General features: G+C 47.0%; 1 protein-coding gene across 11 annotated transcripts in view; it reads left to right on the forward strand.

Annotated features, from left to right (window-relative positions):
• Positions 1-25,839, forward strand: part of CDK14 (cyclin dependent kinase 14) — a 662,006-nt gene that overhangs the window by 442,757 nt on the left and 193,410 nt on the right. For 8 of the 11 annotated variants that reach the window (XM_044946425.2, XM_044946423.2, XM_044946424.2 and 5 more), the window contains one exon: positions 15,031-15,249. The exons of the other annotated variants lie outside the window; for them this stretch is intronic. In XM_044946425.2, the coding sequence (XP_044802360.1) occupies positions 15,031-15,249 (219 nt within the window). The remainder of the gene's footprint in view (positions 1-15,030; positions 15,250-25,839) is intronic. 11 annotated transcript variants of the gene reach the window in all.

Consider the following 25,839-nt stretch of genomic DNA (forward strand, 5'->3'; position numbering starts at 1 on the left):
ACAGCTACAGCCAGATATATTATCCTTCAGGGAAGATTTTTCAAAACAGTCACTCCTGTTCTTGGCAAGATGAAATACATACTCTCAAACTCTTGGTGGGATTATAAATTAACACATGGTTCTGCAGAAGAAGTTAGGAAAAAATGTTAAATATTCATATTATTTGCTGTCAAAATAAGACTTCTTGGAGTCGCTAAACAGTCACAAGATTTCTGAATAGAAAAGTGCAACAATGAGGAAATAGATAAATATTTCTAATACCTCTGCTACTACCACCATTGAAAGTGAAAGTGTTAATCGATCTGTCATCTGATTCTTTGTGACCCCATGGACTGGAGCCGGCCAGGCTTCTCTGTCCATGGGATTCTACAGGTAAGAATACTGGAGTGGGTTGTCATTCCCTTCTCCCAGCGATCTTCCTGAACCAGGAATCAAACCAGGGTCTCCCGTATTGCACAAAGATTCTTTACTAAAGCTACACAGTAAGCATTTTTTATTCATTATCTCATTAACTCTCACAATGTTGTGAAATAGATGCTATTATTATCCCATCACCATAAAAGAAAACTGTGTCTTAAACCTATTAAATGATGGTGATGGTGGTAATAGTGATACTTTGGCAGCTAATCATTGGGTGCCAGTGGGTGTCCCATGGGGCTCTAAGTACTTTGCATAGATTAGCGTATATCTTCTTACCAAGAACCCGATGAAGTAGGTACTCTTTGTTATCAGCATTTTACCAAAGAGGAAACTGGGGCACAAGGAGGTTAACTGACTAGAATGAAAGAGTTAAGTTACAGCATTCACAATATTAAGTAGAGGTTTGAGTACAGATAGATTGATTTTGGAGGCCATGCTCCTCTCACAGTGCCTACCGCAACCTTTGTTTGGTCAGGTCTGGTAGACAGTCTCTTAATCACTGAGCGATATAGCTGATTACTTAAGCTAATTCCATTTGCTGGATTGTCTGGTAGACCATAATGCGATTATTTACTCTTTTCAGAGCTAAATGGGAAATAGCATGAAACACACGGAGGCCATTAAGGACAAGGAGGAGATGAGTTCACTAATCATATTAAAGTTGCCCCACTCCCCCACCCCCTCTCTTCCCTAGCCTCCTCCAGGATGTGATGGTAGCTTCCCAGTTGGAAAGATGACTGAGTGGGGGTGGACAGTTTCATCCCAGAAGGAAGGATACAGCCTGAGCCTAGCACCTAGAAGCAGGATCATATTAAATAAGGAGTTAGAGCCAGATACCCCTTTCAAATCTTGCCTCCTCTGTCTGCATGGTGAGGTCTTATTTAAGTCTTTTAGCACCTCTAAGCCTCAGTCTCCTCATCTGTAGTATGGAGGCATATGACCTGCATGAAGGCTTTGTTAAAAGAATTGAATAGATGATGTACCAAAGACACATGTACCCCTTTGTTCACATCAGCCCTGTTCACAATAGCCCGGTCATGGAAGCAACCTAGATGCCCAACAGCAGATGGATGGATAAAGAAGATGTGGTACATATATGCAATGGAATATTACTCAGCCATAAAAAAGAACAAATCTGAGTCAATCATAATGAGGTGGATGAACCTAGAGCTTATTGTACAGAGTGAAGTAAGTCAGAAAGAGAAAAACAAATACCCTATTTTAATTCATATATATGGAATCTAGAAAAATGATGCTGATGAACCTATTTGCAGGGCAAGAATAGAGACACAGACATAGAGAACGGGCTTGTGGACACAGCAGAGGGTGGGAGAGAGTAGGACAAATTGAGAAAGTAGCACTGACATGTAGACACTGTGCTGTGCTTAGTTGCTCAGTCATGTCCGACTCTTTGCAGCCCTATGGACTGTAGCCCACCAGACTCCTCTGTCCATGGGATTCTCCAGGCAAGAATACTGGAGTGGGTTGCCATGCCCTCCTCCAGCAGATCTTCCCAACCCAGGGATCAAACCCAGATCTCCCACATTGCAGGCGGATTCTTTACCATCTGAGCTGACGGAATACTTGAGTGGCTAACTTAACCTTTCTGCATGGGATCTTCCCAACCCAGGAATCATACCAGGTCTCCTGCATTGCAGGCAGATTCTTTTACCAGCTGAGCTACCAGGGAAGCCCCCATATATACACTACCATGTGTAAATAGATAGCTGGTGGGAAACTGCTTCGTAACACAGGAAGCTCAGCTCGGTGCTCTGTGGTAACCGAGAGGGGTGGAGAGGGGTGGGGAGGGAGGCTCAAGAGGGAGGGAACATATAATTATGGCTGATCTGCGTTGTTGTACAGCAGAAACTAACACACCCGTGTAAAGCAGTTATCCTCCAGTTAAAACATAAGGCAATGTATCAACATGTCCTGCACCAAGGGAACACCTGTTGATCCTTCCTTTCCCTCAGCTCTCAGCTGACACTCTCCAAACACCTCTCCTGAGTAGCAGCCCTTGAGTATGTCAAGCTTTCATCGTGCATTCTGAAATCTGCAACTGCGAGCATTTCTTGTTATCAACCTTCTACCCTACCCTCTTCTCCAAACACAGTCGAGCCTGGCCTCAAATGCAGGTAATGTCGAGTAACTTTAAAGCCACTTTAGAATTGGGGCTCTGTGTCCTGAGGCCTTTTGCTTGTCTACCTGCCTGGCCACTGGCATCACCAACAGTGGATGAGGTCCCCTCCGGTGCTGGCACCTAGAAGCATACACCTCTTCTGGAGATGACCTAAGTCACATGGTTCCACTGGCGCGTACTACCTCAAGACAAATTCCCCTACCAAGGAAAATATTCATAATATAGCATTAAATAAGAATACTGTCACATAAAACATGACTAGTGTGAGTAAAAAGACAAATTGTTAATGGTGCTATTTGTGAGTGATTTTGTTATTTATACATATGCCTTCCTGTTTAACTGTCTGTGAGTAAAATATATTAATTTATAATAAAGTGCATAATAATTTCAAGAAGAAGTGAGGTCTTGGTTGGGTCTTAGTATTTTCAAAGTGTTTGTTTCTAATCCAGTTTGTTTCTAATTCTCATAGGACATGTGAATGAGAGAATCCAAGTCTGTTTTATGTTATGAACATGCCATAACAAAACTGAATTGCTTGGCACTGTTTGGATCTTTTAACTCTGAAATCAGTGACAGAAGAGCCAATTAAGGAAGAGATGGGTTTCTTTCAGGGGATGGTCTAAAGATGGAAAGGATTTTCAGAGGCATCTTGGGGAAACCTAGCTTTTCAGTTCAAGCAGGAGGTGGTTTAAGGCTTCCTCAGTGAGTAAGCTAGCAGAGGATAGTGAGTTTTATTGCACTTATGTGAGCATGGTCCGTGGAATGAGAAAGTGCTGAAAATGATGGTGATTGTACTTGGACTCAAGTCCGGTGCTCTAAGGGACTGTAGATGACCTCGATCATCTGCCTTCTGCCCCTTTTGATAATGCTTGTAGGAGAAAGAAAGGCACAAATGTTTTGTAAATTACAGTGCAGTCTGAAAATGTATCCACTGAGGGCAATCTTGTGCAAGTGAGACTGGGCCACCTGCACGCGCGCTGTCTCTAAAGCAACGTAGGGAAGTTAGAGCAGCAGTGAGTGTTTCCTTCCGTTTTTAATTCGATTTCACTTATACCAAAAGAATGAGTCCCTTGGACTCTTAGGCAGCAGTGCTGTCGGCCAGAATTCTCATTTTTTATCTTTCAAAAATGCCTATCCAAACTAACGATGAGCTACTGAATAGCACAGGGACCTCTGCTCAGTGTTACGCGGCTGCCTGACGGGAGGGGAGTTTTGGGGAAATGGATACATGTATATGTACGGTCAAGTCCCTTCACTCTTCACCTGAAACTGTCACACGTTGGTGATCAGTTACACTCCAGTACCAAAAGTTAAAAAAAAAAATGCCTGGCCACCCTCAACCTCTGTTACTCAGCTTGTTGCAGTGGGAGCCTCTTTTCATCATAAGAAACAGAGGCGACTGAGTGTTAGAAAGTCTAGGAGAGCTCTTTGAAAGAACTAAGTCTTCTGCCTTTTTAGTGACTGTGGTCATTAGGATGCTTTGTGCCTTGTGTGGACTGGTCCTTTGCCCCTTTTGTCGACAGGCAGTCTTGTAAGGTTGTCCTTTGTCCCCTATAACCTTCAGCGGGAGAATGGGGCACAGCGGGGAGGAAATGATTGGACGCTGCCTTCTTGAGAAAGGGGAGCTAAAGCGGCTACTGACAGCTGCCATGTGACGAGGCCACGCGTGTCAACGTGGAGATTCCGAACTTGGGGGAAACTTTCTCCTTTACTGAAAATGATAAACCATGCCAGCAATCTTTTATGATGTATTGATAATCCAGGGTAAAAACAGCTTCTCAAGAAATAACAAAACAGGATGGTCTTGGAGAAGTATGCTGGGGAATAGGAAGAGATGCCATTGCTGGCTAACACCTCATTTATCTGGGTATCTTTAACCCCCTTTTTATCCTTCAGATGAGGATAAAATTCATGGTCAGAGGTCATCACGAGTATTTAAATTATTTTTACAGGATAATTGAATGGCAGGGAGCCTGTTAGGTCTCTAGAGTTCGGAGACTATCCCTCTCCCCTCCCCACACCTGTCACCCTTGGCTGGGCGGTGGTTGTAAGTCACTCGACCTATCTCAGACACCATCTGTATGTCTTTGTATAAATCAGAGATCCCCATTTAGGGCTTTTTTTCATTATGTCACTTTTCATAGTCAGAGATGCTGAATCCCCCCTCCCCCCAAGCCCTTTGAACACTGTAAAGTCTCTGTCCAGACTCGTGTGATGCAAGATGAACAGTTTGTGTTTCTCACCTGAACCTCCCCTAGGATGGGCGCTCACTTCCTTTTCCTTGGCACACTCAGGCAGGCGAAACATCTCATTGGCCTACCAGCCCGTGCTTTTCTATCTAACTGTGGAGATAACTCTAAGTTCCTGTGTCTTTTTTTAAAAATGAGCCCTGCTCAGTCACTCAGTCCTGTCTGAGTCTTTGCAACCCCATGGACCACAGCCTGACAGGCTCCTCTGTCCATGGGATTCTCCAGGCATGAATACTGGAATGGGTTGCCTTTCCCTACTTCAGGGGATTTTTCCAACCCAGGAAAAATCAAACCCACATCTCTTGTGTCTCCTGTATTGGCAGGTGGATTCTTTAACACTAGCGCCAGCTGGGAAGCCCAAGTGAACTCTGTGCTAGTCGCTCAGTCGCATCTGATTCTTTGTGACGCCTTGGACTATAGCCCGCCAGGCTCCTCTGTCCATGGCAATTCTCCAGGCAAGAATACTGGAGTGGGTTGCCATGCCCTCCTCCAGGGGATCTTCCTGACCCAGGGATCGATCCCAGGTCTCCCACATTGCAGGCAGATTCTTGACTGTCTGAGTCACGAGGGAAGCCCATGAATACTGGAGTGGGTAGCCTGTCCCTTCTGTAGGGGATCTTCCTGACCTAGGAATTGAGCCAGGGTCTCCTGCATTGCACGCAGATTCTTTACCCGCTGGGCTCCCCGGGAAGCCCTAAATGAACTGTAACGCCTTTGCTTCTGGCGGTGCCGGCCTCCCTTCCTCCGAGTGGGCCTTCTCGAGCTGCAGCGGCGGGGCCGCTCTTCGCTGCAGGTGCGGGCGTCTCACTGTGGCGGCTCCTCTGATGCGGAGCACGGGCTCTAGGCCTCGACGGCTTCAGCAGCTGCAGCACACAGGCTCGGTGGTTGGGCCTCTTGGGCTTGGTTGCTCCACGGCATGTGGGATCTTCCAGACCAGGGATCGAACCTGGGTTTCCTGCCTTGGCAGGCGAATTCTTATCCACCACACTACCAGGGACGTCCAGCGTGAGTTTCCTAGTCACTGCCAACTGCCGTGACAGAATGCCATGGACTGGTGGGCGTATGTAACGAATGCTTCTTTCTCAGTTCTGGAGGCTGGAGGCCCTAGATCAGGATGCCAGCACAGTCGGGTCTTGGTGAGGCCCCTGTCGATGTCTTTACATGGCCTTCCTTGGACTGTGCACACAGAGCAATCCTGGGTGGTCTCCTCTTTTTATGAGGACCTTAATCCATCATGAAGGCCTCATCCTCTTGACCTAACATAGTCCTAATTATCTCCCAAAGACTCTACCTCCAAATACCATCACATGAGGGGTTACAGTGTCAACATCTGAGTTTTGGGGGACACAAGATTCAGTCCATAGCAACAAGTATATGAAAAACACAGATTAAGGGGTAAAGAAGAATTAGGTATATATCTGCTTTGGCATTAGTCTCTTAGCTGACTCGTTTATAACTCACAATGCACAACTGTCGTGATTTCTAGTTATTGGAAATTGGCCACATATGCATTTGGTGCAGAAATGAATTAAAATATAATGTGGAGTTAACAAGATAGCTCACAACAATCTGATACTAATGAAGGTAAATTAATACCAGATTAGAATTTAGAATTAAGGATAACAGCAAACTGAAAAGTTACAATGAACTCCTTGTAACACTGATGAACCTTTAGCTCAGTGCTGTCCAGAGAATGGCAGAATTCCAACTCTCATGATGTGCCAGTGGTTGTCAGGAATGTCCAAAGTTGTCAGGACTTCAGTGGCTGCCATACTTCCTGATCGAGTGCCTCATTTTCCACTCTAAGTAATTTACTGGTTTTACATTGTGAAAACTAAATCTTAGCATTGGTATTCTAAATACCAGTTCGTGACCCGCTTGGTCTCTTAGGAATAAGTAATCCATTTGTAGGGGGAAAGTCTGTGATATTTCATGTCAGTTGCCAAGACAGTGTTGTGTTGAAATTGGGAATATATTCTTGACCAGGAAGGAGCACGTCCCTGGAGGACCTGGAGTTTATCATAAAGATCACATTTGTCAAGGACTACCTTTTCCATAGTTGCATCCCAGCTTCTAGCACAGTCCTTGGCAATAACAAGTTCACAATAACCATTTATGAATAAATAAATACTGATATTTAGTCACTAAGTCGTGTCTGACTCTTTGTGACCCCATGGACTATGGCCCACCAGGTTCGTCTGTCCATGGGGATTCTCCAGGCAAGAATACTGGAGTTGGGTTGCCATTTCCTTCTCGAAGGAATCTTCCCAACCCAGGGATCAAACCCACATCTCCTGCGTTGACAGGCAGATTCTTTACCCCTGAGCCACCAGGGAAGCCCCGAATAAATGAATACTATTTAATAATATACATATATATGTTGACATTGTAACTGCATATATCTGAATAGTATATACACAGTTGCCAGAACTATAATAAAATATTGCAAATGTAGCACATGCTATAGAACTAGCTTGACCTCAATTTCTTAACAGCTTTTTTATGGGTAAACTTACCAGAGGTTTAGTTGTAACTAACACATTCCTGCATACCCCATTCGAAGCTGTAAAAATAACCGCATCCTTTTTTAGCACAGGTGAATGTATGGATTTCCTTTTGATAGGCAGCCCTGACCTATATACTCGGGATACAGGCTCAGCCCTTACTCTCTGCACAGCTGCTGATGCCATGCTCTTCTCCCTTCTCCTCCTCCGCCCCTCCCTGCCCCCACCAACGCAGACACAGCACAGGGGAGGGGGCACCTCCTTCTCATATTTGCCCCTTCTTTCAGGAGCTCCTCCAGTTCTACCTCTCCAAAACCCCATCCTCAGTGCAAATAGGTACCTCTGTGAATGAAGACATACACAGCCTGCGAGGAGAGAAAGAAAACCCAAGCCTGTCACCCAGTGGAGACACCTCAAGGGCAGCCTCCCGCCCCGCCCCCATTGCTTTGCCCCCCATTGTGCATGCACACGTGCTTGGGCGTTCAGTCATGTCTGACTCTCTGCGATCCCATGGACTGTAGGCTGCCAGGCTCCTCTGTCCATGGGATTCTCCAGGCAGGAGTACTGGAGTGGGTTGCCAAGTCCTCCTCCAAAGGATCTTCCCAACCCAGAGATTGAACCTGAGTCTCCTGCGTCTGTCTCCTGCATTGCACGTGGATTCTTTACCACCGATCCACCACTCCCCATTAACCGGTACTAACCAACGCAGAGAAAATGATTTACTTTCTGGCAACCCCTCACCCTTTCTGCCAGAGTGCTGGTCATTTCTTCCAAGTCACAACTCCTGCCTCTCCTTGGCTTCAGTCCGCATCCCAGCCTCTCCGTGGACTTGGAAGCCTTGGGCCAGCCTGGTCTCCCTCCTCTGGGCTGGACTCTCCGCCCCCCACTTCCGCATGGGGAGTCTTGGGGACAGGAGCCCTGTCCTGCTCCCTGGCCACCTCCATAGAAACCACTGTGATTCCCACACAGCTCCATCTTGATCAGAAGCCCTATTGTACAGAGTGGTTTGGCTCCATGGCACTTTTTGGTTTGTTATAAATTCAGCAGGCTTTTGTGCAACAGCCAGGGGAGAGAATTGTTATTTTGGGGAAATATGTTTGAATCCCAAGCAGTTCTCAAACTGTTAGAACGCAACTCCATCTTAGATGCCAATATTTTATTTTTTGTATTATGGAATCTTACAACAGTGAAAGGATAATAAGATCTCTGCTGAGCTTTCAACTTAGCATTTGTCCATCATGCGATTCTCCTTCCCCAATACTGTACAGAAACTTATAACAACACAAATGCCTGCCTGTAAGAGCATGGATGAATAATATTCCATTCACATGATAGGATAGGGTTTGGATGAATCTTAGCAATAAAATGTGAAGTCAAAAAAAATCTCAGAAGATTGGCTACAGTTCTGTATCCTGTATGGGCTTCCCTAGTGACTCAGTGGTAAAGAATCTGCCTGCAGTGTAGGAGACGCAGATCGATCCCTGGATTGGGAAGATCCCCTGGAGAAGGAAATGGCAACCCACTCCAGTAGTCTTACCTGAAAAGTCCCATGGACAGAGGCGCCTGGCAGACTACAGTCCACAGGGTCCCAAAGAGTTAGACATGATTGAGCATGTGTGTATTCACATATTATGTTTAGAAATTTTTAAATAATTAAAAATATTTTATGATCTTTATAAGGACAATAAAACTACATTTCAAAGAATGGCATAGTAATGAATGTGCTTCAGGATGAAGCTTACAGCTGGTGGGGGTGGGGAGGCTGGATGATCACATGGAATCCTGAGGATTAGATGTAGCAGTTGTTAATTAAATATTCTAGCTCTTGTCTGAGGTGATGAACTCACAGGTGCTTATTATGTTAATATAAACAAAATTCTGTTCATTAGGTCCAAAGAAAGAAAAAAATAACAGGGTTGTTTTTTTTTTTTTCCTTTTGGTTTTGAGGGATAAGCACTTCATTAACAATCCTCAGGGTTGAGTAAGAATAAATGACAAAATCAAATTTCTTAGTAAATAGCTATGGTGGCGCTAGTGGTAAAGAACCCAGCTGCCACTGCAGGAGACATAAGAGACCCAGGTTCCATCCCTGGGTCAAGAAGATCCCCTGGAGGAGGGCATGGCAACCCAGTCCAGTGTTCTTGCCTGGAGAATCCCATGGACAGAGGAGCCTGGCGGGCTACAGCCCATGGGGTCGCAGAGTCAGAGAGGACTGAAGCGACTGAGCACAGCTATATGAGAGCATCTCTCCTTGACTTTGAAACCCGTCTCAGTATGTCCAGTAGGTCAGCAGAAGCATAGGCAGCGCCCGCTGGGAGGAAAGGGGCTGCACAGCTAGAGAGGTTGCCTGGCTCCAGTCTTTGCTGGTCTCACATGTGTAAGGAGCTGTAGGGGTCAACTGAGGGGAATTAACAGTTCTGTGAACAGTCTTGCCCTGGCGTCCAAGTGACGTGAGAAGGTCATCAGACCCAAATCCAGGTTGTGTCCTGGCTCTGCTGCTCTCTTCAAGGACGCTGAGGCAGGCGCCTTGCTTTGCAGTTTTCTCACCTGCAGCGTTGCCAATATTGTCCTATTTTATTGGCTTGATCACAGCTCGTATGAAATAATAGGTGTGACGTTGCAAACAATCAGGCGGCTTATGTGAAGTTATTGCTGCAAGTAGACGTGGTTTCACAGCATTTGGGTTTCCTTCATGTTGTATATGTGGAAATTCCACTTTGAGTATCATTAGAAATAGTGTCTGGTAAACGGTCATTCTACTCTGTTGTAGGCTACATAGCGAAAACAAAGGACATGAGCCCCTGGTCCCCAGACCTGTAATTAGACCTTATTTAGAAAATGGAGTTTTGCAGATGGGATTAAGTTAAGGATCTTGAAATGGGGAGATTATCCTGTATTATCCAGGAGGGGCCTCAGTGCAGTCAGCAGTCTTTCTAAGAGAGAGCCAGAAGATTTGATACAGAAGAGAAGGCGGTGTGAAGACTAAGGCAGAAATCAGAGTGGAAAATGCCCTTAGCCACCAGAAGCCGGGTCAGGCAAGAGAAGAATTCTTCCCAGGAATCTCCAGAAGGAGGGTAACCCTGCTGACATCTTGATTTCAGCCCAGTGATTCTGACTTTTGACTCCAGAACCTCAAGAGAATTAAATGTCTTGTTGCTTGAAGCCACCTCCTCTGTGATTGTTAAAGCAACCACAGGAAACTAATACTTTCACACTAAGATGTTTTGAAAATTATATTATTTTCTAAAACACTCTCAAGGATGTCAGAGTTTCCTAGTGTTATGAATCGGTTCAACGGCTTTGTCCTTTTTAATGTGAATGTAATAAAAATGAATATTTAAAATACTGCATTTTCAAGAGCAAAATGTAGTTACACATTTTTCTGTCTCCCAGTAATCGGCACACTGCTTGCAGAGTCAGTGCTCAGTAAATAGGAAAACTACTTTCATGCAAGAAGATGACAATCCATCTAGGCATGTGTTTTATGTCACATATGACACATTTATCTGCCATCGGATTTTAATTGGCCTCAAGTTTGCGGACCAAGAACATCAGTGGATGAATGGAGTATTTCTTTCATTATTATTGTTCTTCACATCCTGCCAGTATTGAGAGATAATTTTAAGCGTTTTGCTGTAAGAGACACCTAGGGTATAAGACTATTAAAGTAAGGACAGGAAAGCCGGTGCTGGTGGGCGAGCTCTGACGTACAGAGCGCTGAGCCACGCTCCCTGCGGTTTTTGTCATCTGCACGAGTTCCTGATGGGAGGCGCCCATCTCTCTCTTCTGAATGCTGTCTGAACAAATAATCTTCCATGGGAACTGGACGTGAAGGTATATCTGGGGTGATAACTTCCTGCCTAATGCTTGGACTTTGTTTTCTTGGTTGAAAATTTCAGTTAGAAGGACTTCTTTCAAAGCGGCTCAGCTGACACTTAAGTTGGAAGCACGGTTCGTGTTGAGCTAGAGATTCCGACTCCTCAGGTCAGGAGCAAGGACTGAGCTTTCTTCCGCAGGTGATGCTGCTCGTCCGGGGGCCCCTTTGGCTCTGGCGTCCAGTGTTCTTGCCTCCAGGTGCCTCTCTCTGGACTCTGCTTTTCTCCTCCTCTTCTGTGCAGCCGCCTCAGGCAGTCAGCCTCATTCTGCTGCATCTGCTTTGGCAACATTGCCCCCTCCAGCCTCAGCAGCCTCCACCCTCAGGCTCTTGAGCATCGCGTAGGTGTCCCTGCGGCTCCCACAGCAGGGGGCTGACATTCTGCAGCCCTGTCACATCCCTGTCACAATATCATCAGTCAGTGAAAAGAAGAGAGAAGCCTTGAGATGAGAGTGAGATCGATGAGGGCGCCGAGGCCAGAGCGACAGGAAATTGGAATAGCAGGAGAAAAGAGAGAGAGAAAAATAAAAAAATTTTTGTTGGAGGAAAACATATTGTAAATTCCTTTCGCTATAGAATGTTCCAGGTTCTGAAAGCACTTTCTGGAGTAGTCTCGAATTTAACTGCAAGTTAACCTCTGATTTCTCTAATAAAGAGCCAACTGCTTGTTTTGTTCATTCATCTACTGAAAATCTTTTGTAACCCTCTGGACTGAGGCTGAAGACTTAAAAAAAAAAAAAAGACCTATATACCGTCTGACTGAACGGAGGGCCTCAGAGAGATGGCCTAGCTCGATGAAGGCCAGTCAGCAAGCCAAGTCATCGCTGTAACATTAGAAGCACTGGGGAGGTTTGGAAAATTCCACATACCTAGCCTGCACCTTGGACCAGTTAAACCAGAACCTTTGAGGTGGGTCCCAGGCCGTAGTAGTATTTTTTTTTTAAGTCTTTATTGAATTTGTTGCATCTTGTTTGTTTTTATGTTTTGGTTCTTTGGCCATCAGGCATATGGCATCTTAGCTCCCTGACCAGGGATCGAACGCACACCCTCTGTATTGGAAGATGAAGTCTTAACCACTGGACCACCGGGGAAGTTCCAGAAATTTTTTTTTTAATCTGTATTTTTTAATGCTTCCCGAATGACTCCCATGTGCAGCCAAGCACCACTAAGTCAGGTCTGTATGGTCTAGCCCATGAATTGAACCCATTTTAAATAAAACTCTTAAGGGCCGGCCTTTCCATATCTCAGTTCCTTCCCATCTAAGCCTTTGCTGTGTTGGAAACTCCACAGGGTATTTTGGAAACACGATCTTTTTCAATCCAGCAGCTTCAGTTGAGCCGCTGATTTCTGCTTTCTGCAGCTAAGGCCCAGTGGCTTTTCATTTCCGTGGTCCAGCTGCTCCCTCTGCTGGCCAGTCGTAGGTAAAGCTTCCTGATCTGCAGAAGCTCACCGCAGTCTGCTGCTCTAACCTGGAATCACACAGCATGTTAAAGCAGCTTTTCTAATCCCGCATTCAACTCACATCTCAGTGGCCACTGCCAAAAATGAAGCATCTTAACACACTAACCCCTTATCCAGTGGCACTTGTGTTGTTTTTCAGTTGCTAAGTCATGATTCCTTTGCAACCTCCAGGCCTCCTTGTCCTTCACTATCTCCTGGAGCTTGCTCAAACTCATGTCCATGGAGTCGGTGATGCCATCCAACCATCTCATCCTCTGTCGTCCCCTTCTCCTCCTGCCTTCAATCTTTCCTAGAATCAGGATCTTTTCCAATGAGTCAGTTCTTCACATCAGGTGGCCAAAGTATTGGGGTTTAAGCTTCAACATCAGTCCTTCCAATGAACACCCAGGACTGATCTCCTTTAGGATGGCCTGGTTTGGTCTCCTTGCAGTCCAAGGGACTCTCAAGAGTCTTCTCCAACACCACAGTTCAAAAGCATCAATTCTTCAGCACTCCGCCTCCTTTATGATCCAACTCTCACATCCATACATGACTACTGGATAAACCATAGTTTTGACTATATTGGTAAGGCATAAGGCATGATGGTGGAAAGAAATTAAATGTGTGTGTGTCTGTGTGTGTATATACACAGATACAGCACACACACACCCCATATGCATGCAGATATTTTGCTTATGTTGATACCAGAAGGTATGCTGACATTAGCCATTGATTGTACTTGTTCCCTGCAGAATAACTGACTTTGACATATACTTGAGTTAGAAAATAGAGAAGGAACGCTTTCATCCATACCTTCTCTACCCACTTTCATATATCCCCTATCAGCTCACTTCTCCCATCTGCCTTACAGTTTATCATTATGGCCAAATGCAAACGCAGGTAGATGTAAACAGGTGACCTCATCTCGTGGCCCAGACTGGCAGCATTGTACCAGATGTTCACTCTGCAGAACCCTTGTGCCTGTGGACACAGAATTGGATCCTTGCTCTGTCTGCAGGCCAGATGTGGTGCAGCCCAAGCCTGGGGTCTGATGGAGCCTCCTAAAGCTGTCTACTCCATGTTTTATAGCTCTGGTCATCCACATGCCCTTCTTGGGCCTCGACTCATATCTCACCCCATTGTTCCTACTTGTTCCTACTTTAAATATTTTTGTAACGCTGGCTCAGCCATCAGAATGTGACACGGCCCATGCTTCCCTGGTGGCTCCGTGGTAAAGTCTGCCTGCTGGTGCGGGAACCACGGGTTCAATCCCTGGTCTGGGAAGATTCCAGGTGTTGTGGAGCAATTAAGCCCATGTGCCACAACTATTGAGCCTGTGCTCTAGAGCCGGCAAGCCACAACTAGTGAGCCTGTGAGCCTAGAGCCTGTACTCCTCGACAAGACAAGCCACCACGATGAGAAGCCTGCCCCCTGCCACTGGAGAGGAGCCCCCACTCACCAGCAACAAGAGCACGCCTGCGTGCAGCAGCAGCGAAGACCCAGCGCAACCAAAAATGAATAAAGAGATAAATCATTAAAAAAAAAATTACACATCCCTTCTGTTTTGTGTCATCTGAAAATACAAGGTATTCACTGATGAAATGCTGAAGAGATTGGTAATGGTACCTAGCCTGTGTGTGTTGGACTAGAGAGAGAGAATTAAAAAAAGCCTTGCTCCTAATACTCAGAACCTCCTTCCAGAGACAGGCTAGTTGGCTGTGAATGATTTAACACCATCTGAGCCACATTCTCTGATCACCTCCCTCCGCCCCCAGGGCATGCAATGGCACAGCTCTTAAAAGCATAGTCTCCCTAATCAAACCAGCTTGATCTTAAATTCCAGGTCCACCCACCTGATACATTATTCTGCTAGGGAGTGCACGCACAGGATGAGAGTTAGGAAGTTCTACTTTCTCCTCGGCTCATCTTTGATCTTTATACCATCTGTTCCAAGCAGAGTGTGTAACATCCAAGCCCAGTTCTGTGAATCTTCTTCACAAGTTGGCATTGAGGACTCCTCACCGAGGAACCAGAAAAAACATCTTCCAGAACCTAAAGTAGCACACAGCTGTGAAGCAGTCGTGATTGTAGAGACACTGTATGCGTGGACTTTTGGAGAGTCAGTTTCAAAATCATGGAATTTAGTCGATCGTTCTCCATTCCCTTAGCCCCATTGCTAACTCAGTTTGGAATCGTCAACATGACTGTAGAAGACGCAGCTTGGAAAACTGAGCATTCCACCTGGGACCCCAGAACGTCCCATGCTCATCACTTCCTTAGGGCAGCCTCGTATGTAGCTGTCTTGTGTGATACGCTAGAATTCCCCTGCACTGGAGTCTCGGTTAGAGACCTCCCTAACCCCTGGGTCCAGGAATGCTATTAGCAGTCCTTGTTCTGTTTCAGTGCTTCCCAGGTGGCTCAGGGGTAAGGAATCCACCGCCAACACAGGAGTTGCAGGTTCGACCCCTGGATCAGGAAGATCCCCTGGAGGACATGGCAACCTACTCCAGCATTCTCGCCTGGGAAATCCTATGGACAGAGGAGCCTGGCGGGCTACAGTCTGTGGGATGGCAAAGAGTCAGACACGACGGAGCGCGCGTGCATGTTCTATTTCAACCACAGGTATTATTCCGAGGAAGCCCAGGAGCTCAGTTTTAGCAGCTCTGGGACCTGTGCAAAATCAAAGACTAGCAAATGTGAGAATTAGTGGAAGAGCAAGTCAGTGTTTCTCACAGACTTAGAACATTCTGAGCTCTGAAAGTTAGGAACTCACTTTTCTCCTGTTATTGGTAAAGGAGGTGTTTGAGCAGAGAGGCCCACTTTTTCTCAGCATCTTCCTCTGCCCATCAGAGAGGCCCACCTGGTAGGTGGGATTTATGCTGTACCTGTCAGCACATAGGTGAGACCAGATGAGTAAGTTTGATGTCATAAGTCATAGTTCCTCTTCTGGTTTATCCCAGAACACTGCATATAGTTCCCTGTGCTACACGGTCATAGTTGGCATCTACTAACCCAGAACTCACAGTCCGTCCTTCCCCTGTGAGCCATGTGATAAACGGAAGTAATGGTCATGTTTATAAGATACGTTGGATATGTTCTTATTCTGTTAAAGTTTAATTCGATTTTAAATCACATCTTTTTTTTTAGGCAGAGCATTTTAAAAGAAAGCATAAACTCTTGACAATTACAATGAAAATATTTAGAAAACTTTATTTGAAAATGTTATTTTCAATGATGGTTAAAAAAATCAGAGTTCCTCAGGGTCAAATAGTGTCAACTTCTACTGAGAGAGTAAGATAGTCCCTTGTTTTTTTCTTGCCAGAGGCTTAAAAGTCCAGGAAATCACAGAGATACCTTCTGGGAGCTGTGTATGTATGAATATAGGGAAGGGAGACCATTTGGTACCAATAGCTGGTATTTGGGTCTTTGCTTTCTGCTACTGTATATATGCTAAATGTTTTTCTTGATCTTAAATCCCTCTCTTATTATCCATGTCTGTATTCTCTCCTGTCCTTTGAAGGCCCTTTTCCGTGCTGTACAGATCATTGAACACTAGCAAAAGGTTTTCTCTCCATCTTTGTGTTGTCATGCTATAGCAACTGAGCCTATCGTGAAGATAGGTCAGCTATACTGTGGAGCTATTTAGTTAGTAGGGAGAATCGATCATAAGAGACATCTAATAAGAATGAGGCTTCCCACTACAGTGACGTAACAGACAGCTAACCGCAGCTTCTGACCCAAATTCCAGTCCTGGGGTGTGACTGAAACTAGTCCTGTAGCAAAGAGCACAGCAATAATACCAGTCAGCGATGGAGTCCAGGGTTGACAGTGAAAATCCATTGATATTCTGATAGCCAGATCCTTGGCTGGCGTCGTTTTTGCGCACGAGTCACATCTGGCCCTGATCTGGACACACAGGGTTGGGAGCTGAGGAATGAAAGTAGCTGCTCAGTAAACTCTCCAGCGCAGTTTTTCCTAAGGGAGTTGTCTCATGGTGTTGTTTTACCAGCTGGATTGTTATTTGCTGAGGACAGAGAGTCTTTGGTCTGGGAGCTTCCACCAGCCCTCTTTTTCTTTTATTCCTCCCTCATTTAGAGCCCATTGATCTTCCTTGGTGTATCTCGGGGATGGAGGCAATTCTGGTGCCAAGAGAACCTTAAAGATTGACCTGGGGCCAACTCTGGGGATCGGTTGGGTCGCCGCCTCCTTGGCTGCCTGGTCAGCCAACCAGTTTCCTTTGCTGATTGGATCAGTTCCTTGTTGATGTCCTTTACAATGGATGACTGTCACTTGGGAAGGCTGTCAGACTGCTTCTAACAACTGAAGCATTTCTTTTTGGCTTTCAATCTCCTTTCCCCTTGCTTTCAATAGTCCCCTTTCTTTATAAATGGCTCTATGTACATAAGGCATACCTTGAACCAGTATAGATGCTGACTCGTTTCCCTTCAGCATGCCTTAGCGCCTGGGCGAGTGCCCACAGCTCAGCCTGCTGTGCTGACCACCCTTGTGGCAAGGTCTCAGCTTTCGCTATCTCATCAGTTGTTGCTATGGCAGAGCCTGCTCTGCACTGCCCGTCTTGATGAAACTGCTTCTGTCAGTGAACAGTTCCAGTTCTGGGTTCTGGAGAAGAATGTCTGTCAGGACCGGCCGGCTTGAGTCAATTTCACCATGAGCTCCTCACAGTTATGGTCAGGGGTTCCCGCTTCCGTAGGTAAAAATGTGGCGGGGTTCAGCATCCGCACAGTCTCGAGTTGGACCTGTGGGTTTTCGCAAAGCAGTCCTTGACAGCGCGTCACCCAGGAGCTGGTCAGCCACTTATGCCCCTGGCTGTTATCAGTGCAGACATTTACATTTTGTCCTAGAGTAGGCTTATCTGCTTCTCTGACCAAAACCACAGTGGCAGCTACTGCCTGGAGGCATGCCGGCCACCCTGCGGCCGCTGGATCCAGTCGCTTTGACAAGTTTGCAACTGGGCGCTGCTTGGCCCAACTGTTTGTGTGAGGACCCCCAGTGCAGTGGGATTTTTCTCATGTACAAAGAGGTTAAATTCCCGTGTCACATCTGGCAGCCTTAATGCTGGAGCGCTGGTCAAGAGTCTCTTTATCTCCTTGGAGGCCTTTTCCTGTTGAGGTCCCCACTCTAGGGGGTCCTTACCAGACCCTGCTGTGGCTGTAAACAAAGGCTTGGCAATTTCAAAGAAACCCAGTATCCAGATTCAGCAGAATCCGGCAGCCCCAAGGAACCCGCGGACTTCTTTCTTGCTGTTCGGCCAAGGTATTGAACAGATGGCTTGCTTCCTCTCATGTCCAAGCTCCCGACTCCCTTTTAGATGACAAACCCCAGGTACTTGACCTCCTGTCTGCCGGTCTGAGCATTTTTCCATGACACCTTGTACCATGTGGTGGAGAGTAGGGCCAGTGGGGCTTTGGTGCTTCTCCAGCAGTCCCCTTGGGCGGGACTGCTAGCAACAGGTCATCCACGTACTGGAGTAGGTGTAATTGAAAGTTTCTTCGGGAAAGGTAGCAAGGCCTGCAGCCAGAGCTTCACCAAACAGGGCAGGTGAGTTTTTGAAGCCTTGTGGCAATCAAGTCCAAGTCAGCTGTTTCTTTCTCCCGGTGTGTGGGTCCTCCCATTCAAATGCAAACAAGGGCTGGCTGGCTGGTGACAGGCAGAAGAAGGCGTCCTTGGGATCGAGGCAGGTGAACCAGCTTGCCTGAGTGGGTAAGAGACTCAGGAGAGTGTAGGGATCTGGGACCACTGGACGGATGGTGACCACTGCGCTGTTGACGGCGCGGAGGTGCGGGACAGGGCAGTAGCCATTGCTTCTAGACTCTTTGACTGGCAAGAGCAGAGCGCTCCAGGGAGACTGACTTTTGATTGGGAGACTGACTTTTGATTAGAATCCCGGCATCTCGTAGGCGCTGGGTGTGGTCCCGCGTTCCCAGGCATGCCTCCCGTGGTCCTGGATATCGTTTCTGTCCAGCAGGAGTGGACAGAAGGACTGGCCTCAGGTCCACTACAGCGAGGGCATGGTTTTGGGCCAAACCTTGGGGCCCTTTCTCTGCCCAGACATCAGGGAATTCTTTTGGCAGCCTGGGGGATTTATTTGTTCCCTCCCTGAGGAATAGAGACACCATTCATCTTCCCTGGGCATGGCCATAGCCATGATCAGAGCTGATTGGCTCCCCAGGGTGAGGCTCGTGGGCCTTCTGGGGGCAAAGGTGATTTGCACCCCCAGCTTTGTCAGTAAGTCTCTACCCAGCCGGGAAATGGGGCATTCCGGTAAGGACAGAAATTCATGAGTCCCCAGATGGCCCCCTAGCTGACTCAAATGGGCCTTGCAAAATGAGAGGGCTGCCGTGGCCCCTGTGGCCCCAACAACAGTTGCTGTTCGGCCTGTGAGGGGAGCCCAGGTGTGGTTACCACGGAGTGTTCAGCTCCGGTGTCCACCGTAAAAGTCATTGATTGGCCCCCAACTTTCATCGTGACCATGGGCTCCCAGGGGTCCAGGATCAGGGAGCCTGGTCTCCCCTAGTCTGAGTCTGCTCTGGCCGATCAGGTTTTGGACAGCCGGCTCAGGCTGGTACCTTTCGTTGTTGGATGGACTGAACTTCTTTGACCCTTTAGATGTCCCTCTGCGATGAGGGCACTCATTCCTCCAGGGTCCAGTCTCTTTGCAGTGGGCGCACTGGTCGTAGCATAGTGGCGGTCTCTGCTTAGTGTCCCCTTTCCACGAGGGAACGGTCTGTTCCTCTGGATCTGAGCTCCTCAATGCCGCTGCTAGCAGGGCCGCTTTCTGTTTCATTTTTTATCTGCTTCTCGTTGGGGTTCACGGTCTCCGTCCACAGAGACGTTATTTGCTACCTCCAGGAGCTGTGTGGCATTCATCCCACCGAAGCCTTCCAGCTTTTGGAGCTTTTGTTGGATGTCTGCACAGGATTGAGCCACAAAGGCAGCCTTCATCATCCGCTGATTCTTGGTTGTCTCAGGGTCAGAGGGGGTGTATGTCTGAATGCTTCACACAGTCTTTCATAGAAATCGGTGGGGGAATCTCATCCCCTTTTTGGATTACTGTTGTCAGTTAGGACATACTGGTGGGCTTTCTGGCTCCCGCTCGAAGTACCTGTAGAAGGGCATCATATGTTGACCCCAGGTTTCTTGTCCCTCTCTGGTATGGAAGTCCCAACAAGGTCTTATCTCCGGCATCGCCTCTCATGCCCATCCTTCCATATCTAAGACCGCTGTGGTGGCTTGACCTCCGAGCCATTTTTGGGCTTCTGTCGAGATGCATCGCCTTTCCCCAGTGGTGAAGAGAGGCATAAAGAGCTGGTGACAGGCATCCCAGGAGGGCTGATGGGTGTGGAAAATGGACTGTAGGAGGTCGGTCATGGTCTGTGGTTTATCAGAGTATGCTGGGTCATGGTGTTTCTGGTTTAGGAGATCAGTAGTGCTGAAGGGCTGGTGATAGAGGAGGGAGCGACCAGCTGGACTGAGCCAGCCCCGTTCACTTGCTGAGGACCTCGAGTTTCTTGCAGTGGCATCTGATGGGCCGCGGCCAGCTGGTTAGATAGTTGGGCTGAGCAGAGCCGCGTCCCTACTGGCTCGGGGCTGGAGTCTTGCTGATGAAGTGGTGCGGGGGACATGGTGGGAGGCGGACTGTCTGGCAGTGGGTCCGGCGCTGGCTGTGCCCGGGCTTGTGGAGTCAGGGGAACATATGGCAGGGGCAGCAGTGGGTCTTCTATGGGATCGCCCTGGAATATAGGTTTTTTCCTTCTTTCTTTTTTCTGAGTGGTTGGGTCACAAATACCATACTCTGTCCCTGTCTGTTAGTGCAGACTCTTGCCCAGGGGGCAGATTCTGTGCTATTAGAAGCCAGGAGTCTATGAATGGAAGCTGACCTGGATGTCCTGGACTCCCGGAGACTCCCTGGCGCGCTGCTGGGACAGCGGGCAGGTCGAGAGTGCCCTCTGGTGGCCATCCAATGTCAATGGCTGGCCAATCCAGCTCACATAAGTTCTAAAGCTTCCTGGGGGCCAACTTGAATGCAGCTCCTCCGTCCATGGGATTTTCCAGGCAAGAGTACTGGAGTGGGGTGCCATTGCCTTCTCCAATCTCCTGCAAAGCCCTTCTTAAAGTTATCATGAAACCTAAAACTGTTGGCTTAGAGGAACCTCCCATGTTAACAAATGTAATCTACCTGGCAGGGTTTTCAGGAAAACTTAATCTCTTAGATGTCAGCTCAGGGAGTCAGTCCAAAGTAGAGGGTGGTTCATGGTGGAGAGGTCTGACAGAATGTGGTCCACTGGAGAAGGGAATGGCAAACCACTTCAGTATTCTTGCTTTGAGAACCCCATGAACAGTATGAAAACGCAAAATGATAGGACACTGAAAGAGGAACTCCCCAGGTCGGTAGGTGCCCAATATGCTACTGGAGATCAGTGAAGAAATAACTCCAGAAAGAATGAAGGGATGGAGCCAAAGCAAAAACAATACCCAGCTGTGGATGTGACTGGTGATAGAAGCAAGATCCGATGCTGTAAAGAGCAATATTGCATAGGAAACTGGAATGTTAGGTCCATGAATCAAGGCAAATTGGAAGTGGTCAAACAGGAGATGGCAAGAGTCAACGTCGACATTCTAGAAATCAGCGAACTAAAATGGCCTGGAATGGGTGAATTTAACTCAGATGACCATTATATCTACTACTGTGGGCAGGAATCCCTTAGAAGAAATGGAGTAGCCATCATGGTCAACAAAAGAGTCCAAAATGCAGTACTTGGATGCAATCTCAAAAACAACAGAATGATCTCTGTTCGTTTCCAAGGCAAACCATTCAATATCATGGTAAACCAAGTCTATGCCCCTACCAGTAATGCTGAAGAAGCTGAAGTTGAATGGTTCTATAAAGACCTACAAGACCTTTTAGAACTAACACCCAAAAAGATCTCCTTTTAATTATAGGGGACTGGAATGCAAAAGTAGGAAGTCAAGAAACACCTGGAGTAACAGGCAAATTTGGCCTTGGAATACGGAATGAAGCAGGGCAAAAGCTAATAGAGTTTTGCCAAGAAAATGCATGGGTCATAGCAAACACCCTCTTCCAACAACACAAGAGAAGACTCTACACATAGACATCACCAGATGGCCAACACCAAAATCTGATTATATTCTTTGCAGCCAAAGATGGAGAAGCTCTACACAGTCAGCAAAAACAAGACCGGGAGCTGACTGTGGCTCAGATCTTGAACTCCTTGCCAAATTCAGACTGAAATTGAAGAAAGCAGGGAAAACCACTAGACCATTCAGGTATGACCTAAATCAAATCCCTTATGATTATACAGTAGAAGTGAGAAATAGATTTAAGGGACTAGATCTGATAGATAGAGTGCCTAATGAACTATGGAATGAGGTTCGTGACATTGTACAGGAGACAGGGATCAAGACCATCCCCATGGAAAAGAAATGCAAAAAGTCAAAATGGCTGTCTGGGGAGGCCTTACAAATAGCTGTGAAAAGAAGAGAAGCGAAAAGCAAAGGAGAAAAGGAAAGATATAAGCATCTGAATGCAGAGTTCCAAAGAATAGCAAGGAGAGATAAGAAAGCCTTCTTCAGTGATCAATGCAAAGAAATAGAGGAAAACAACAGAGTGGGAAAGACTAGAGATCTCTTCAAGAAAATTAGAGATACCAAGGGAATATTTCATGCAAAGATGGGCTCGATAAAGGACAGAAATGGTATGGACCTAACAGAAGCAGAAGATATTAAGAAGAGATGGCAAGAATACACAGAAGAACTGTACAAAAAAGATCTTTATGACCCAGATAATCACAATGGTGTGATCACTCAACTAGAGCCAGACATCCTGGACTGTGAAGTCAAGTGGACCTTAGAAAGCATCACTACGAACAAAGCTAGTGGAGGTGATGGAATTCCAGTTGAGCTCTTCCAAATCCTGAAAGATGATGCTGTGAAAGTGCTGCCTCACTATGCCAGCAAATTTGGAAAACTCAGCAGTGGCCACAGGACTGGAAAAGGTCAGTTTTCATTCCAATCCCAAAGAAAAGCAATGCCAAAGAATGCTCAAACTACCGCACAATTGCACTCATCTCACACGCTGGTAAAGTAATGCTCAAAATTCTCCAAGCCAGGCTTCAGCAATACGTGAACCGTGAACTTCCAGATGTTCCATCTGGTTTTAGAAAAGGCAGAGGAACCAGAGATCAAATTGCCAACATCCACTGGATCATGGAAAAAGCAAGAGAGTTCCAGAAAAACATCTATTTCTGCTTTATTGACTATGCCAAAGCCTTTGACTGTGTGGATCACAATTCTTTGGAAAATTCTGAAAGAGATGGGAATACCAGACCACCTGACCTGCCTCTTGAGAGACCTATATGCAGGTCCGGAAGCAACAGTTAGAACTGGACATGGAACAACAGACTGGTTCCAAATAGAAAAAGGAGTACATCAAGGCTGTATATTGTCACCCTGCTTATTTAACTTATATACAGAGTACATCATGAGAAACGCCGGGCTGGAAGAAGCACAAGCTGGAATCAAGATTGCTGGGAGAAATATCAAAAACTCAGATATGCAGATGACACCACCCTTATGGCAGAACGTGAAGAGGAACTAAAAAGCCTGTTGATGAAAGTGAAAGAGGAGAGTGAAAAAGTTGGCTTAAAGCTCAACATTCAGAAAACTACGATTATGGCATCCGGTCCCATCACTTCATGGGAAATAGATGGGGAAACAGTGGAAACAGTGTCAGACTTTATTTTTAGGGTCTCCAAAATCACTGCAGATGGTGACTGCAGCCATGAAATTAAAAGACGCTTACTCCTTGGAAGGAAAGTTGTGACCAACCTAGATAGCATATTCAAAAGCAGAGACATTACTTTGCCAACAAAGGTCCGTCTAGTCAAGGCTATGGTTTTTCCTGTGGTCATGTATGGATGTGAGAGTTGTAATGTGAAGAAAGCTGAGCACTGAAGAATGGATGCTTTTGAACTGTGGTGTTGGAGAAGACTCTTGAGAGTCCCTTGGACTGCAAGGAGATCCAACCAGTCCATTCTGAAGGAGATCAGCCCTGGGATTTCTTTGGAAGAAATGATGCTGAAGCTGAAACTCCAGTACTTTGGCCACCTCACACGAAGAGTTGACTCATTGGAAAAGACTCTGATGCTGGGAGGGATTGGGGGCAGGAGGAGAAGGGGATGACAGAGGATGAGATGGCTGGATGGCATCACTGAGTCGATGGACCTGAGTCTCAGTGAACTCCGGGAGTTGGTGATGGACAGGGAGGCCTGGCACGCTGCAATTCATGGGGTCACAAAGAGTCGGACACGACTGAGCGACTGAACTGAACTGACTAATTTCTCACTACCTGTGTTTCCCACCCTGAGTCGGTGGTGCAAAGACAGACAAGGGTGGGCGCCCCCTCAAAGAAGGAGACCATTCAGGTGCCCACTTGGCTGCGTCCCTGGGGGGAATGTAGATCCCTCTTAGCACTGGCAAATCAGTGTAAACCTCTGATCTGTCTCTCTGGTACCCCAGAGGCAGACACAGCCTTGAGCCGTGTGAGGTCACCACGGAACCGCAAGCTAGGGCCCACTGGGACTCTGTAGCCACGAAGGCCCTGAAGCCACACAGTGGAGCCTGAAGCACAAGCGGATCAGGCTGCACACTCATTCCCGTTCATTTTTCGTCTGCCTGGCCGCTCTCCCAAGGGAGACTTAAGACACCTCTTAGCATTGGGAGGTCAGTATAAACCCCCGACCCGGATCAGCCTCATAGGGAGGGATCAAATCCCCCAGAGGCTGGTACTGCCTTTCAGCCTTATGAGGTCGTCACGGGACCACAGGCTTTGGACCCTTTCAGGCTCCGTAGCCTGAGGACTTTGGAGCTCACTTTCACTTCCTTCAGTCAGCAATCACGCATACATAACCACCCAGAGGTCACGATACCTCCCTTTTCCGGAGGCCCCAGGTCTCCCTATCTGATGCTCCCTTCCTGAGAGCTCCAAGGAAGTGATCCGTCTCCTCTTCTACCCGTCGGGGTAGCACCTCCTGACTAGGGACTGGCCCCAGGGCTTTACCTGATCCTGTGGCCATTCCTGGTGAGTTGGTCCGTCCCTTCAATGAGTCCGGTCAGCGCTCGGCCATCCAGAGAGTCAGAACGCCCGTCCGAAAGAGAACGCAAATACCGTCAGGCGGCACGCCTCCTCGTTCGTCTCCCGGCACCTCCGATCAGGTCCAGCCGAGTCACCAGTCTGCCTGGCTCAAGGGGCAGGTGTGGTTGGAATCTCACTGGGGCCTCCAAAAATGTTGCAGAAACCAGTACTCCAGAAACCAAGCACCACACTAGGAGAATTGGAGAACTCAGGTTTATTATGAGTTAACACTACAAGCTCTGAGCCCCGAACAAAGGGGTTACAGAGTTCTTATTCACCCAGACAGGCATGATTAAGCAGGTGGGTTTGCAGGGGCTAGGGGGATTGCAAAGAGCAGGACAAGGGTGGATGAGATAGGCTCCAGTTCCTAGTATTGTGAGTCCCCATTTTCTGAGACCTACATCATCTAGACTTTGCAAGGAGCAAGCTGAGTTACAGAGGCAGAAGGAGAAGGAGGTAAAATTTTAACTTTTCCTCTTTAGTACAAATGTGAGAGTTGGACCGTAAAGAAGGCTGACTGCCTAAGAACTGATTCTTTTGAACTGTGGTGTTGGAGAAGACTCTTCAGAGTCCCCTGGACAGCAAGGAGAACAAACCAGTCAATCCTAGAGGAAATCAACCCTGAAAATTCATTGGAAGGACTAATACTGAAGCTCCAATACTTTGGCCAACTGACGCAAAGAGCTGATTCACTGGAAAAGACCCTGATGCTGGAAAAGATTGAAGGCAAAAGGAAAAGAGGGCCACAGAGAATGAGATGGTTGGATAGCATCACTGACTCAATGGACATGAATCTAAGCAAACTCTCACTTATCCAAGAGAGAGTGAAGGACAGAGGAGCCTAGTATGCTGCAGTCCGTGGGTCCACAAACTGTAGGACACAACTTAGTAATTGAACAACAATAACAACGGCACAAGTTTCACTGTAATATACCGGCTGCTGTTATAGAGCTTGAGCCATTGAAGGGTTTTCAGTGGTCCTTATATATGATCTGATGTCCTTGAACTTGTCAGTCTTGCCTTTATGATTGATGCCTGAG

The sequence above is a fragment of the Bubalus bubalis genome, chromosome 8, assembly GCF_019923935.1.
Source record: "Bubalus bubalis isolate 160015118507 breed Murrah chromosome 8, NDDB_SH_1, whole genome shotgun sequence".
In the NCBI taxonomy this organism is placed as follows: Eukaryota; Metazoa; Chordata; class Mammalia; order Artiodactyla; family Bovidae; genus Bubalus; species Bubalus bubalis.